General features: G+C 38.9%; 1 protein-coding gene across 1 annotated transcript; it reads left to right on the top strand.

Annotated features, from left to right (window-relative positions):
- Window positions 1–9,557: 9,557 nt before the first annotated feature.
- LOC103708891 (serine/threonine-protein phosphatase 6 regulatory ankyrin repeat subunit C-like) lies at window positions 9,558–15,305 on the top strand. Its single transcript, XM_008793994.4, has 2 exons — window positions 9,558–11,219; window positions 13,698–15,305. Exons 1-2 carry the CDS (start codon window positions 10,509–10,511, stop codon window positions 15,027–15,029), a joined length of 2,043 nt encoding a protein of 680 aa, XP_008792216.1. The 5' UTR covers window positions 9,558–10,508; the 3' UTR covers window positions 15,030–15,305.
- The last annotated feature ends 1,624 nt before the right edge of the window (window positions 15,306–16,929 follow it).

Here is a 16,929-nt window from a genome sequence, read left to right as displayed (position 1 = left end):
AGGTACATGTTAACCGTTATGATCCACGGTCCACTTAGTTCTTTATTTGTTCTCTACTAATCATATGCCAATTTTTTTTTGGACTAAATTATATGTCAAATTCAACACTAGTTATACGAGCAAAGATAGATGGCAGATACTGAACGCCCACAAATTCCTGTGCCTACTATTCCAGTGTGAGCTCTGCTTGGTTATCCAAGAGTTGGTAGAACCATGGAGAAAGCAAATAAAAATCAAACTTCATGCCTCTAATATATTAGGTTTTCGAACTTTATTGTTCTAGTAGCAGCAGAAGCAGCAGCAGCAGCAGCTTTAGCAATATATAATTTCAGGATTAAACTCGCGACATCCGGTCCTAAACTCTATGTTACATCTATAGACTTTATATAATGTTTGTGGTCCAAGTTGGACCAAAATAAAAGAAGAGGGGGCAAAAGAGAAGGGAAAAAGAAAGAGAGTTTGAACTTGGGTGGTCTCTCTTGTTTTCATGTTTGTCACTGTCCTAACAAATCCTGCCTCATCTCATGATGAGGTCCGTCACAACAATAAAGCCTCATCAGCATGTGATGCCTACTTTTTGCTCTACCAAAAACTCAGGTGTGAGGTCCTTTACCCACTGGTAGGCCACCATTGTAATGGATTAAAGAAAGTTAGAGGTATAGCCATATTAAAATGGATTTCATTGAGCTAGTTATTACACACTTTGAATCTTTTATCCATTCCCTCTGTACAATATGAGCTTAGTGTCCATGGGAAGATGATTGACATAAGGGTGCAAATGAATGATTGTTAAGAGAAGAAATGAGTTCTTTTATGTGGAAGGGAAGGAGGAAAACACTGCCATAAGATAGAGGAGATGCTAAATTTTAATGAGTTCTTTTAGGTGTAGGTAACAAAGGTTAGCTTGGGGTGGTTTTGGTCTTCTGTTTGGTCTTGTTTGGAGCAGTGTATTTTCTCATCTGTCTCCTCTTTTAGCACTTCTCATCCAAGTACTTGAAGGGCTTTCATCAATGTTTCCTGAGCTCTTATATGGTACTGATGTCTAATGGATTGTTTAAATTTAGGCCAATAATTTGAATTATACCATAACTCTAATACCTCACTCTTGTTGCTACATTAAAGTGAAGTACAATGATATCTTTCTCTCTAGACATAAAAAAAAAGTCAAAAAAAGAACTATAAAGATTAAGAAAGCCTCAGAAATAGCTTTGGAACAGCTCAATGGAGATATCCAACAACCACAAGATATATCAACCAATATCTGAAATTAATGGATTTATGAATGGATATGTATCTAACTTGAAGCACCCAAGTCGGTCCAGTTTTTTATGTGGTCTGAATTTAGGCATAAATGTAGAAAAATATGGCAGAAAGTGCCCCAAAGAATGATAAACTGGAGTTCATTTGGCTCCAGTCCTTCCAATTTATAAGGGAAGATAAAAGGTATAAAAACATACGGTGGCCGGCCTAGTAAAGGTGGTGGCACATTAAATTAGAGTTATATCTATCTTCTTTCATTTTTCTTTCATGAAAAAATAAAACTGAAATTAGATTTAAAAAATTAAAAATTAAATTTAAGGTGCAAATCCTAATGAATTAAAGCATTGTGTGGTGGCAATAGGCTATAGTGGGTGGCTGCCTGCCTACCAAAGGTTGAAACACCACATCTTCCCTTGTTTTGCCTCTGAACAAAGGAAGGATGACAGGTGACAATTATGGGCAGAAGGTGGAGTGCCTCCATTATTTCTCCCACCAGCCTAAAGGATGGATTCTTCTCTTCTTTGAGTTACATTTGAACTGCCTTAGCTATGCTAGGATCAATAGTCTTGCTCCCCACCATAGTCCATGGCTTTGGTTAAATTCCATCATTTGGGAATTGGAACCATATCCATGTAATGCCAAATACATCGAATCACGATTATTAACCAACTTTGCTAGTTGAAATGGTCCATCAATTAGAGTAGGACCTAGTCGCCTCAACAAAGATTGAATCCACACAACTAACAACAGCTTCCAAAGCTTCAATCCTAAGTTTTGTTTTATTTTTTTTTCATCCTTTTGCCTGATGATTTTTTGAAATAATATAAAATGTTAAAAATTTGCTCATTAACTCTTAATTTGCTCATAGTTTAAGCTTATACCAATGTCCGACTAGTTTATTCATATAATATCTTTCATATGAAAGGGAAAGAGTGAGGAGACAAGGAGAACAAAAATCAACCATTTAGATACTTTTACTCTTCTAAGGATATCTCGTGGAAAGGACGAAGTTTGCCAAGCATCCATTCCTAAGATGTATGCCACCTATAAACAAATTAGTTTATGTTTTACTAAAATGAAAGGAGTGAGCAGCTGAAAGTAAGGATGCATTTATTAAATAGGAGTTCATGGTCATCATTTTTTTTCTCTCACTTGATAATAGCTATTTATGCTTTCTTTCATATACATCACATATACCCAATTCCACAGTGTCTTTTAACCTAACTAGAAGTTACTATCAAAAAAAGGGGGTGAGAAAAAAAAGCTAGAAGTCGATCTAATGGGTGCATGAATTCCTTCAACCAACTACGATCATCTTTTTCGAGCAAACAACTAATTATAATTTCCAAGTAGGCATAAGAACACCATGAGGGAAGTGAACATGTTGTGTCTTGGAGGACCAAAAAGGCCATTGCTACCTAATTGATCTCCCCTGTCTCACATGGCTCACTTGGGTTTGAGTGTGAGCCATCACAATAAAGATACACATAATGTAGACCATGCACTCACATTCTTAGATAAATAAATAAAGTTTCTCCCTGTCATTTAACAAGCATGGCCCTCAGAGCACATGGGAAGATGCCTAGAAAGAAGGTTATGTCATGTGATTCTACCAGAATTCATCCACATATAGATTCTGTGGTGAGATGTGGTATTTTTTCCTTGGAAAAGTACATAGATATAAACTGCTTTTATTCCACACTGACTTTCTACCACCACCACTACCTACTTAGGGTCTGATTAAAGTGAAACAGGGGAGCCTCATGGCCTGTCTCCCAAACCACCTGCACCACCATCTGTGCTACTTATATGTTAAATTCTTTATTGCTTAATTAATGTGGCAATATAAGCTATGATTAGTTCCTGATGATTTAACATTGTAAGCATGTTAGCTTATGGATTTTCTTGTGATTTGGATGTGATTTGAAGAGTACCAACGCCTATTGGAGTTTGGGGGGCACACAATTTGAAACCTAAATAGATGGATCTTGGTCTTTGTTGGTGGTTGGTAATTACAATCGAAACTTTTGGATGAATTTTAAAAAATTAAAAGCATGCATCTTTATTGCAATATTTTAATTCATGCAACTCTGTATATCCATGTGATAATTAGAATCGCAACCCTAAATTCACCCAGAGGAAGTTTAACTAGGGACTTGGTTTTGATGTAGGAATATGAAATAGCGATCATGAATAATTTTATGAAAAGAAATATCAGTTCCAATGGTCCCCTTTTACAGAAGGACATTCTCACACCAATCTAAAAACTTTTCTCAGAGCATTTCCCTTCTTCAATAACATTATGTAATCCTATTACCAACTTAAGCTGGTACATAAATTCATATAACTCATGGTTTTATGTGATGAACTGGATGCATTCATACTAGTCTATATCTAGTATGAATACATCCCATATAGTTAGAAAATAAACTATCACAAAACTATAAAGGTAAATTAGAAGAATCCATCTAAAGTATGCTACCAAAGTAATCCGCAATAAGTGAACCTGCCACGTTGTTCGCTTCCTGATACATATGCCTAGCATAGAAAGAAACACATTGACTAGCTAGCCTCCAGATATCCATCAAAAGAGGATGATTGTCTGCTTGCAGTGCTTGTTTCAACACCCACCCAACTATAGTGGAGGAATCACCTTCAAGGAGAATGTGGCTCGCCCTCAGGATTACCTTTGCGAACCTAAGATTGTCCTATGCTCCTCTCAGTTCTACACCAAGAACAATGATATCAAACAGTTGAGATCCCTCTACAATGACAAACTCAGAGTTTAGCCCTCTAATTACAAAAGCAGCACCACCTCTAACACCACCAGCATCCATGCTTCCATCGAAGTTCACTTTGTAAAAACTAGGGGATGGGGCTCTCAAGTGATGAACACTTTCTGCATTATAGCATGTGCTGAAGAAGAATCCCAAATGTCCCTAGCAATCAAAAATTCTCCCATAGAAAGGTTAATATTTTAATTGACTATATAATAGCTCTCTCAATGATAAGTATGGATAGCAACGAACTATTCTCGAACACTCGGCTATTTCTAGCATCCCAAATATAATATGCAATATAAGCCCAAATACTCAATTTACTAAATATAGAAAAATGTCAACAATATTACTAGTTCTTTACTTCTACTATAAAACTTCTATCAATGTTATTGCCATTATAATAATTGTTGTTTACAAAAGATTACGTATTTTATGAAATATAGGGTCCTCCATAGTAATGTATCATGAAAATGCACAATCTTCGCTTAGTGCATTAGAGAATAAAAAATCACCATACTTTTACAAGCGACTGTAGTTACAAGCCATATGAATGACTTTAGCTCCTTTTTTTTTTTAATGACTTTAGTCCTTTTTACCAAAAGAAAAATGTCATGTGAAAGATTGCCAAAATCTATAACATCCCTCGACCATTATAGAGGAGATATAGGAGTACTTGTCATTGCCTATGACAGCTTATTGCTTCAAATATGTGACCAGAACCATTGCCTTATGCGATATGTTACTTAAATCTTATATAGGGATGGAGTTGATACATCAAACTTATAAGAACGAGTCTCCTTACTTAGACATTTGAGGAGAAAGAAAAGGGAAAGAAGAAAGAAAAGGTGGAGGCCAACCAATCTGGGCAGCAAGGCTAGGTTGGGACAACCCTATGAATTCGCATCATATGTATTGTTATGAATTTAGAACTGGTATTTAGAAAGCTTAGGTGCTTCATCACCTTTCAAGATCCACTCTAACTCTATCTTCAATATTTCATGTGCAACCTCACTAGTTATCTTAAACAGAAGGCTTTCCTCCTTTCTAGATACAGTTTTGCTTTCGAGTCTATTGATGCGCTATATGGACTCATTAGCCTCATTGAAATGCAATTTTTTTTAAAGATGCTGGGTGGTGTCTAGTATTCCATTAAGAGATGAACTTGGAATAAAAATTCTGAATCCATGTATAAAATTTCTCAACTTACATGAAGATAGAGATACTAGATGCAAAGAATGAGATTTGAGATTTGAAATGAGAAAGAAAGAAAATCAAAATGAACCGCTCCTTAAAATTTTTGTCTCTTTGCTTAATAGTAAGGCAAAGTCTAAGATTAAGGCGAGCTTACAGGCACATAGGAAATAGAGGAGTGCGTTAGCTGTGATGTATATTAACAAAGCAGCCACTCCTCATATTGGCTACTACAATGGAGCTCCTGATTAGCGACTTGGAGAAGGTTTGATTGGATATAATTATTTTTTCTTTTTCTATAAACCTCGTTCTATGGAAACCTTAACAATTCGTTCGCTTGGTGGGTTCAATTGTTGGTAGACTAATGTAAAGCTTCCTCTTTGCCCTATTGTGGGTAGCAGTATCCATTTTTTTAATATATTAAGATGATGTTCAGATAAAGAATGCCTAAAGCCATCTAGGTATGAGAAGGAGAAGTATTGAAAAATATATGTAAAATCTGAATTTTTTTTTTAAAAAAAAGGTCCCACTACTTAAGCCATAAACTTTTAGCTATGGCCGAGGACCAATATGACCCATCATTATGTATTTTTCCACATTTAAAACTAGCCATGCATGGATCCTCTACCATGTCAATTTTAGAAATTGCTTGTAGTTAGCATAACTGCAAAGTTTTATTAGTTGTGTAATTACTCAAGCCTCGTATAATGTGTTTTTAGGTTTTTTTAATTGAAAAATGCACATAAAATCCTAAAAAAAATTGGAAAAGAGTTGGGGCTTACATTGGCCATATTATTTGCTACTCTGATAGTATGTCCTTGGATGATGCTTTACAAAGCATGATTAGACTACATCTGAAATCCTGCTCATGAGCATCACAGCTGTGGTTTTTATAGTGCATGTCAAAGCAAGATCTGCATATGAAAATTTTACTTGGAAATTTGGGCCTTACCCCAATATGTCTTATATATATCTAAATCATTAAAAAATTCTTCAAATTGGGTGGTAGAGGATCTCTCATCAGGACCATCCACTCTGATACATAAGATGACAACTAGGCGCTACACCAAAGTTCTATCCAAGATAAGAATCCTGCATGCAAATAATTAATCTATTTCTTCACCCAAAGTTGTAGAGGATTTAAATTCCACAAAAAACATACCAAGCAAGATGTATTAAGAAAAATGAAACAAAAACATAAGAAAGACATAAAGAAACTGATTCCCACTTGTTAATTACATTTATTTCTTTGAGTACTACACTGGTTACATTGTTTAACAATCTACATTTGATGCAAGGCTCACTTCTAGGAGGCAATTTGTAGTCCACAAGGAAAGTAGGATTCAAAAAAGCATGGCTTGTGACATATAATGCCAGTCGATATAGAAAATTAACAGCTAGGTCCCATGGCTTGGTCTAAGTTACATGATATCCGTTAGTTCAATTAGAGTTAGAAAACTAATCTAACTACCTTGAAGATCCAAAAAATTCCAATCTCATATTACACTGTTTATAATATAATAACTATGGGAGGTTATGAAGTATGAACAATGCCTGCTGATTATAAAAGCATAAACCTTCAAAATATGCAAACAAAACTTGCTGAGAAGATGACAACAACATCCCACAAGTAAACAAAAACAAAAGGCTGGATTTTTCAAGGGCCTGCGTGCTTTGTTTGAGTCTTGCAAACCACTACAAGAAAAAGGAGCTTTGGCAACGCTTTTTGAGGCTTTTACCGACGCTTTTCAAAGCGTCACCAAAGCGTCGGCTATGTCGGAGTGGAAAAAAAATTTCTGACGCATTTGGAAAGCATCGCTAAAAGTTATTTTTAGCGACGCTTCTAAGCGTCGCTAAAATTCCTCAACCAGTTCAATTAGCGACGCTTTAAAGCGTCGTCATAAATTTTTTTTACACAAAAAAAAAATATAAAAATACCCAAGAAAACCGCCGCCGAAGCCATCGCCGTGGCCGCCGTCGCCTCCTCTGCTGCGCCCGATTCGCCGCGGCCTTCGCCTGCTCCTCGGCGGAGGATGGAGAACGTGTCTGGGTGGCCGCCGGCGTCAGGGCAAGATCGGCCCAGGTCATCGGGGCAACATCCTTTTCTGATGGGGAATCGCACGGTCATTCGCCCTCTTTGGGCGGCGGGTTGGCCGGGGGCTGGTCGGAGGCAGCAGCGGAGCCCTGTTGCTGCTGCTGCTGCTGCTACTTCTCCCACTTCGACTTCGACTTCGACTTCCTACAGAGAGAGAGAGAGAGAGAGAGGCGATGGGTACCTTGGCGGGGGAGAAGGAGGAGGGATCGGGGGCTTGGGTGGCCTGAGAAGGCATGAAGCCGACGCCGGAGAAGAGGGAGGAAGCTCCATCGAACTCCATCAACGCCGGAGAAGAGGGATCGGGGGCTTGGGTGGCCTGAGAAGGCATGAAGCCGACGCCGGAGAAGAGGGAGGAAGCTCCATCGAACTCCATCGACGCCAAAGAAGAGGGATCGGGGGCTTGGGTGGCCTGAGAAGGCATGAAGCCGACGCCGGAGAAGAGGGAGGAAGCTCCATCGAACTCCATCGACGCCGGAGAAGAAGGATCGGGGGCTTGGGTGGCCGCTCTCTCTCTCTCTCTCTCTCTCGCTTCTTGGAAGGAACCTAATCAAGAATCGGGAGGGGGTTAGAGATTTGTAAGGGAGGGGGTTTGAGGGATCGGGAGAGGGGAGGGGATTTGTAGAGAGGAGGGGGGAGGGGGCGAGCGGCGGAGAGAGAAGGGGAGGGGGGCGGCTGGATGGGTTAGGGATCGGGAGGAGGGGAGGGGGGGATAATGGCCTCCGACGACGCTTTCTAAAGCGTCGTTGGGAGGGAAAAAAAAAAAAAAAGATTTTTGCTTCCGCCGACGCTTAAAAGCGTCGGCCCAAGCTACGGATTGCCACGACGCTTATAAGCGTCGGCGGAAGCAAGACTTCACCGACGCTTCTACTTAGCGTCGGCAGACAAAAGTTGGAAAATATAGTTTTTCTTGTAGTATGCAGCATTAGCTACACAAGAATACCAAGAGAAGTTTTCTTTTAAAAAAAAAGGAATTACAAACAGAAGTGAAGCCATGAGAGGTTATCCATTGTTTTGTCTCTCCACTTGGTTTTATATTTTTGTAAGGTTTATATCTCATTGAGATCTTCTCCACTTTCAGTTTGTGGTGGATCCTATCTTACATCCTTTGTTATTTGCTTTTTCTGGGTCCCCTCAACTCCAACCATATTTGTCATTATTACCTCTAACCTCCCAAACCAATAATATTTTTTTTTTATTCGATGCAAAATCTGCCGTCATGTTTCTTCTGATGTGCTCATCTTCGGCTATATCCTCCTTGATGTATTCCTAAACTACTTGGTGTATCTTTTTCCTCTACAATTTAATTTTTTTACAAGTTAGTTTTTTAATGCATCTGTCTCATTATATGCATACGAAACATATAAAATTAAATCACGAACAAACAACAAGATTTTCTCAATGTTTTCATCATTTCCTTTCGCTATATGCCATGGGTCGAGATTAGCATGCATGGTCAATATGATCTATATCTTGTTAGATTTGTATATAGTGAAGATAATTTTATTTTTTTAAAATTGTAACAAAAATATTTGTTTTTTAGTTTTTTGAGAAATATAATGAGAATTTGAATTTTGGAACTCTCTACAGTAGATAGAAATGTCAACTAAGATCTAAAAAAAAAAAAAGAAGAAAGAATTCCATCCCAGTTGAAATCTCAGTAAATACAAATTAATAAATCTCTAGATCTTGATCAATAAAATATCGTACATATCAATCAGTCAATTTTTTTGCTTTCTCAAATAGAACTATGGAGTTAATAAATCTCAATATTTAAAAATAATTATTAATTTTGGATTCACCATATGGATATTTCAATATCTCAATCTTAATATATTGAACGAAATCCAACATCCAGAATCCTTCCAAAAAAAACCAAGATCTCATCTTTCAAAAACTACTAGTGACAACAAACTGAGTTAAAGTTGGTTGGCTTGAAGATGAGCACTGCAGCAATGCAGGTTAATTGCTGCTTACAAATTCCTAATAGAAGCCCCATGCAAGTATAGTACCAACTTGCATTATCAAGGACATATCCTCCCAAGATTCCAATTTCCAAAGGTCACATGACCTGAATACTGTTTATAACATAGAAATTAGAGGCACACTCTGCACATAATTCCACCTACTAATATCCAAATGACTAATCAATTCCACAAACCTCCAATCCCACCTCACACACCACAGCCAACTTACTTTTAAGCACAACCATTCTACCCCTGCCTTTTTTCCTTTCTGACCAATCCAATCTTTTCAGCAGTCCAACAACTTTATGGTGCCTCATATAGATTTTCTCCAAATTTGATATAATGGAGAAGTCTTCATCATTATCTGCACACCCCACTTCTGGTTTCCCCCAACCTTTTCTTTTCTTTTTTTTTTTTTTTTTTTCCCTGGTGACACCAGAAGAATCTTTTACTCTTCTCCCTGCTACATGACCTTTCTCCCTCTGACCATTATTAACCTCCCCTCTCTTCTACCAGGTTGGTTGTTGTAGAGGGCCACAGCCAGAATCCTTCCCCCTCCCCCTCCCTCATATTCTTCTCCACCACCTTTAAGTCCTCATGGCCCTGGCATCCATTTCTTAGAGGGCTTGCTTCAACCCCTGGCACCTTTGAGGTTTGTGTTCTAACTGTACTCTTTAGTTCTTTTCTTTTTCTCTCCCTATCTTCTTCACTTCTTTGGATCTTCTCCCTCTTACACCTAACCTTGGCTGAAGCTTCCTGGCTCTTGGGCTCTTTATTGCTTAAACCTCACATATGAGTCATATTTACTTTCCCTTTCTCATGAACTGATCTCTCTGCACTTTCTTGCTCCTCTCAAGATGTTGTTCCACTGCTCCTCCTATTTTTCTTCTTTCCTTCTTTGCTTCCTTTAGTAATTACTTGTGTTTTATTTCTCCCAAGCAAAAAAAAAAGAAAAGAAAAAGAAAAAGAAAAAAACTTTCTTTGCATCTTTTTAGCTACTTAGATATTAGCTCAAGCTGCCAGGTCTCGTGTTGCAGTTTACTGTAGTATTCTGTGTTCTTCTGTGGTTTGTTCCATGCAATCCCTGCTCTTCCATGCTTGCTTGATGTTTTCTGCCTTGGTGCTCATTTATTAGACTCTCTAAAACATCTGTTCTGCTATATTTTCTTCATCTTGGCTCCTTTTATCTACCTCGTTCTTCTTTATTTTCTCCTCCCAATGCCACAATCTTACTTTCCTCTTCGGTGGGAGAGCACCGGGGACCAGTGGTGGTATGCCTCCCCCATTGACTGGGCGGCGGCCAATGGCCACTATGACCTGGTCCGGGAGCTTCTCCACCTTGATGCCAACCTCCTTATCAAGCTTACCTCCCTCCGCCGGATCCGGCGGCTCGAGACAGTCTGGGACGACGATACACGCTTTGTCGATGCCGCGAAATGCCGGTCCTTCGTCGCCCGAAACCTCCTTCTCGAGTGCGAGACGAAGAACCGGAAAAATACTCTGATTCGAGCTGGCTATGGTGGTTGGCTGCTCTACACTGCAGCCTCCGCAGGGGATATTAGCTTTGTTCGAGAGTTGCTTGAGAGAGCCCCACTTTTAGTCTTTGGAGAAGGAGAGTATGGTGTGACGGATATACTCTACGCCGCGGCAAGGAGCAAGAATTCTGAGGTTTTTAGGCTACTGTTCGAGATTGCGGCGTCTCCGAAGAGCTTGGTAGGTGGCAGCGGCGGAGAGGTGGTGGATGGATCGGGTGGGTGTGTTTTGACCTTTAAGTTGGAGATGGTGAACAGGGCTGTTCATGCTGCTGCTCGAGGAGGGAACTTGGAGATCCTGAAAGAGCTTCTCGAGGACTGCTCTGATATCTTAGCTTATAGAGATGTTCAAGGATCTACCATCTTGCATGCTGCTGCTGGCAGAGGGCAAGTTGAGGTGAGAATGCTTCCACTTTAAATTTTCACTTGGATTATCTAGCTGATTTGATTTAGTGTTGATTTATGGTCCATATCAGCATTTTGCTTAAAGTAGTGGTTTCCAGTAATTTTTTTCTTGAGATATGTTTGTTTCGACATTCTCTGTATTGTTTTTGATATGTTACAATACTACTTCAAATGACGATGGTTATAACGATAAATGTGAATAAATGCATTCTGTAGGGTTGCAAATCAGCAGCAGTAGATTTGCCATCTCATGAAGATATAGCTCTCTGATCATTTTATTGCCTTGCTGAAATAACTTCTTTGTTTCCTTCATATTTTTATGTAAGTAAAGAATCTGATATGCTCTATTATTAATAACATGTAATGATAATTTGATAATATCTTGTAATTTTATTGTCGATTAAAATACCTTCCTTGATATGAACGGGCATTTCTTTCTTAGGATCATGTAGTATGTACGTGTGGATGTACGTAGACTTGGTTGTTCCTTGTGTTAAATGACAAAAAAAATGCCCTTCTAAAGGTAAAATATCAGAGGCTATTTTGGTCTTATCTGCCCATTCTTTCTACTAAATTACCACGTTGTTTAATATCAGTTCTAGAATATCCTTTTTTATTGGTCATACATTTTTTTCCTCCCTCAAATCAATTGATAGAGACTTCAGAATAAAAGGCTGTTACTTTGGACCTTGCCACATTAGTAATTTGGCTTTTGTTTCATCACTTTGCTATCGCAGGTAGGCCTTTTACTGATTGTTAGTTGCTAATGTTGATACTGAAGATGCTAAGTTTCCTGAATATATAACTGTAGGGAAACTGATTTGTGAACTATTTATCTGAAACATTTTCTTAGAACATTTGTAATTTTAGATGGATCATCAAGCAACTATTTGGTGATGTTGTTGGGAAATCAGTATCAGCATTTAGTTGTTGATGTTATCTGCTGTAGAAGTCTCTCTACATACAATTGACAAAGAAAAAAATATAAATACAAGTGGAACTAATTGACAAAACCATGTCCTGAACAAATGCAACAAGGCTGTAGACAAATCAAGCTGATAAAAGAACCAATTATCTAATGAAGTAGGTGAACTGAGTATTTTAGCTGCATAAGCTGCAATCTAGTAGTATTAGTTTTCATCATTCTATCAACTGTAGTCTCTGAAACATTAAAGGGATGTGAACATGAGCATATTCTCAGCACACCTATATAAAGAGGGATAAAAAAGAACAAAACTGTGATTCAATGATGTCACTCAGATGATTCTATAAACTATAAGTTTCTTATTAGAAATGCAAGGTTAGGAACCCAAAACCAGGAATTTGGCTATTTTGAGCATCAATTGGTGAGTAATGAGCTAATGTTTAGGTTTAATTTAAGTGCCCACTTGCAACTTCCTTCTTGTCCTTTTCCTTTTCTGTTCATCTTTTCTAGATAAAGTGATTATGTGTTGATGTGAAAGTTAAAAAACGAGTGAAACAGATGAAAAGTATGCAGCCTCTAGTATCATACTGGAACTCTGCACTATGGTCGGCTAGTAGTACCATGAGGCTTTTAGCAGCAAAAAATATGTATAAAGCTAGAAAGGGGAGGTTGTGTCGATATCAATAAGAACTAAATGAAGATAAAAAAAATGTCGCATGTGAGCACCGAAGAAAATACAAATGCGGGTGAGATCTAAGCATAGAGGTTAGCATGTGCATTTAACTAACTTCTCTCATTTGATATTTGCACTTTTTAGTTGTGCAATTGATCAGACCATAATTTCTTCAATTCCCATGATTCTAAATAGTTTTTTTTGGAACTGTGAAGGCTGTTTAACTATTTGAGGGCTGAGGCAAATGCCTCTGGAAGTTTACTGCTTAAACAATTTTGCGAAATCTCAGTAGTTCATTATTTTTAGAATTTGTAATATGAGGGAAGGATGTGGACATCAAGCTCTAATTCACAAAACTTCAGTTTTCCAAATTCATATCATTTTTGTAGATTAAATCCTGTGGCATGCCTGTCCAAATTGCATGATAGTGTGAAAATTGTGCTTCTTCGAAGAAAATGCAGTATGATTTTACGTTTTTGAATACAAAGTAATTTGCTTATCCTAATAGTGGACTTCTATTCCACGAACCAAGGGAGTTTCTTGAGCTCTCATAATATGAAGCACTTGGTCCGTGTTTTAGATAGAGTACTACTTTGATTTAATTACACGATTCATTGTTTGAGCCTCTACCCTTTTGCGTTGCTTATTATTTATGGGAATTCTTTGCTGTTGTGTGTTTTCTGTATTATTTGGAAGATCTCTTGATGTCAAGTATGAGAAAGTTAAGTTTCCAAAACAAATCCATTTAAATGAAAACATAGAGGAGGTATCCGATATGTATCATCTGCATCACATTGACAAAAATTTGCAGTGAAATTTTCATTTGAAATTAATTTCGTAGTAACTTTAATCAATCCAAACTAATTGTGCAGGTAGTCAAGGATCTAGTGGCATCTTACGACATAATCAATTCTCGAGATAATCAAGGGAACACAGCACTGCATGTGGCAGCCTTTCGAGGACACCTGTCAGTTGTGGAAGCCTTAATTACTGCATCTCCATCATCCTCCACTTTGACAAATAATGCTGGAGATACTTTTCTACATATGGCCGTGGCAGGTTTCAGAACTCCTGGTTTCCGAAGGCTTGACCGGCAAATGGAACTCATGAAGAAGCTGGTTTGTGGAACTATCGTAAATATGCAAGAAATCATCAATGTTAGGAATAATGATGGAAGGACAGCCCTTCACATGGCTGTGATTGGTAACATGCACTCTAACCTTGTTGAACTCTTGATGACTGTCCAATCAATCAACCTAAACATTCGAGACACTGATTGTCTGACACCACTGGATCTACTCCGACAACGCCCACGATCAGCATCTTCTGAAATACTGATTAAACAGTTGATTTCGGCTGGAGGAGTCTCGAATTCAAAGGACTACATGGCAAGATCAGCCATTGCTTCCCACATAAAGTTGCAAGGTATTGGAAACAGCCCAGGTACGTCTTTCAGAATTTCCGACGCAGAGATATTCTTGCACGCAGGTATTGAAGCATCAGAAGCCAGTGGAAGGCCTAGCTCATGCTCCAGTGTTAGCAGGAGTGAGCTTCCAAATTTTGGCACCATTGATGAAAACCAAGCATTCTCGGACAAGAAGAAACAAAATCCTGTTAACAGTGCAGCAAGGCGTCTCATGATTCTTCTCAGGTGGCCTCGTCGGAAGGAGAAGAAAACTGATACACCAAAGAAATTGGGAGATGATGACTCACTGGACTCCTTGAAGAAATGGAGTGAGCGTGAGGAGACACCGACTCCCCTCCGACAGCGATTCTCCAGGGGAACATCACTCCTGAACAACAAGCGAACTCTTTCTGTTAGGAGTTCCGTGCCAAGTCCAGCCACAAAAAAGAAATTTGCTGCAGGTCTAATGCATGGGGTCATTCAAACCATGCCACACCTTGCTCCTCCGACACGGTATCCATCTGGTTCTTTCCCGGAGTCATCAATGTCATCCCCCTCATCAGATAAACAGAAGGGCATCTGTGGAGAGAATGAGCCCAGTGGTGGTGCCTCCTGTTCAAATTCATCAGTTACTGGCGGTGGCACGACAGAGAACACATCACAGAAATCTGGTTTTGTGAATGCTAGATTGATGAATCAGTACCTTTGTTTCGGGGCACAAGGCCTGACGGTGGAGGATTCAGTCAATGGACAGAGATCGAGTCGGACGTTCAAACGCTCGGTTCTGTCAGTGGCTTGATAGACCAGATGAAAGATATGGAGTTTGTGGTGTATCTACGTATTTGGCATGGTCATTGCTCTGTTGGCCAGCCGGTATTACCAGGTGTGTTTTGTTAGCAAGGTGTGTTGGTTTTCCTAAGAGCATCTATGTTGCATGTTTGCATCTAGGTATATCTACTATATGCATAGCTTTCTGCTGCATGAACTATGTCTAACTTTTGTTAATAACTAGAGCGAATGATAATATGAAACCATAAGTATATACTCTGATTGCAACATTTCATGTGTTCATACACTTTGTTTAGCCAGATGGTTGTGGATTGGCTACTTGGGATTTGCATGTTTCTCTAAGCAGTTGCATCGCAGAAGTAGTGAATTGAAGACCTTCGAGCTAAACCAGCACCGCAGCAAGTCCTCTGAAATTCCACTTGGACTAACTTCTATCATGCATGGTAGGGAGTTTCACACCAAAGTCCACCATGATTTTAGTATTTTTCTAGCTTAAATGATGCCTTAAAGGCTGACTGGGTGACTGATATGGCTAACTCCCATCACTTGTTGATTGAATTTTCAGAATCTAGGTTCTTACCCATAACTTTGCATAGCATATTAGTAGTGATAGCTGGAAAAAATAATTCAGTGTGCCACAAAGAAACTGTTTTCAACCAGAAGTTCATCTTTTTAGGCTGCTAGTGCTTGTCTCGTACCATATTGGCTTTATAATAAAAAAGAAAGCAGTATCCTTTACCCGATGACAACACTCAATGATGGAACACAGAATCCTGGCATTTTATGTTCTGATAATTTGATATATAGGCACAAACACAGAAATAGAGGGGGACTGATGATTTCAGTGCCGAGGTCATTGAGCAGGCTTGAAGCTATTGAGACTTGGTAGGAACAACATAAATGAGGAGATACAATGTTTTGGTATCTGATGCATCTAAATATCCATGGGATTGAAGTGTTTCTGCAAAAAACAACTTGGTTCTGCACTTGATGAGGTCTCTCACTTACTCTCCATGAAGCATATCACGTTCCACCTCCAGCTACAAAAAACAAACTTTGCACATAAACGATAAGATTGCATTGTTGGGAGTGTCAGATGATGGCATTGTAGGCGTGACCCTGGCCATGGCTATTGAACTATTTTTCTAGTGCAACTTTGAAGCTCAGATCCACCATTACTACTACAACCCTTCCTCACATTGTTTTCGATGCAGCTAGCTGATCTAGAGCTGGATTTCCTTATCCTAGTTTTTGCCATCATTTTTGACTAGATTCTCAAAAGTACCGATTCTAGCTATATGCTGAGAGTATGTTGGAGTCCGAGCAATCTAATTATAACAAATATAGTGAAATATGTATACAATAAATATGAACAAAATAAAAAAGATAAATGAAAGGAAAACAGCTAGTCCGGGAGTGTGTCCTGGAACTGTCGTTGCTTTCTACATCCCATCTTTTGATTGCATCCCCTCCCTTTGAACACACGCATGGAGAAGGATCGTTGTAAGCTTCAAAGTGTTGCATCTTGGAGCCGTTACACGCAGAGGTCTAAGGAAGAGTCTCTGGCCATTTAGCCTCTATTTTTAATGCCAATTTTATTGTGGGTGCGTTGTGTTTGTGTACGATAAAGCAGTTTTTATGCCAAACTTTACCAGAAAGTTCCTCTTGCTTTGTGCACATAATACTACCCGGAAATAACCTGCTGCTCCGATCCAACTTTTTATTTAATCATTAGTCGATTTTGTTGACGATGGTTAATTTACAGTCATGGATCATTCTTTTGAACAGGTCATTGTGTTGCCAAATGATTAATCAATGTGTCTTTTTTTTTTTTTTTTTTTTTCGCTAAAGAAAAAGGGGTAGGGGGGAGGAAGGGACAAGCCCAACCCCGCGTAGCAGCCCCCGCCCCG

This window comes from Phoenix dactylifera, unplaced genomic scaffold (genome assembly GCF_009389715.1).
Source record: "Phoenix dactylifera cultivar Barhee BC4 unplaced genomic scaffold, palm_55x_up_171113_PBpolish2nd_filt_p 000328F, whole genome shotgun sequence".
NCBI classification, from domain to species: Eukaryota; Viridiplantae; Streptophyta; class Magnoliopsida; order Arecales; family Arecaceae; genus Phoenix; species Phoenix dactylifera.
Note: the sequence above shows the minus strand (reverse complement) of the source record. Positions and strands in the feature narration are given on the sequence as shown.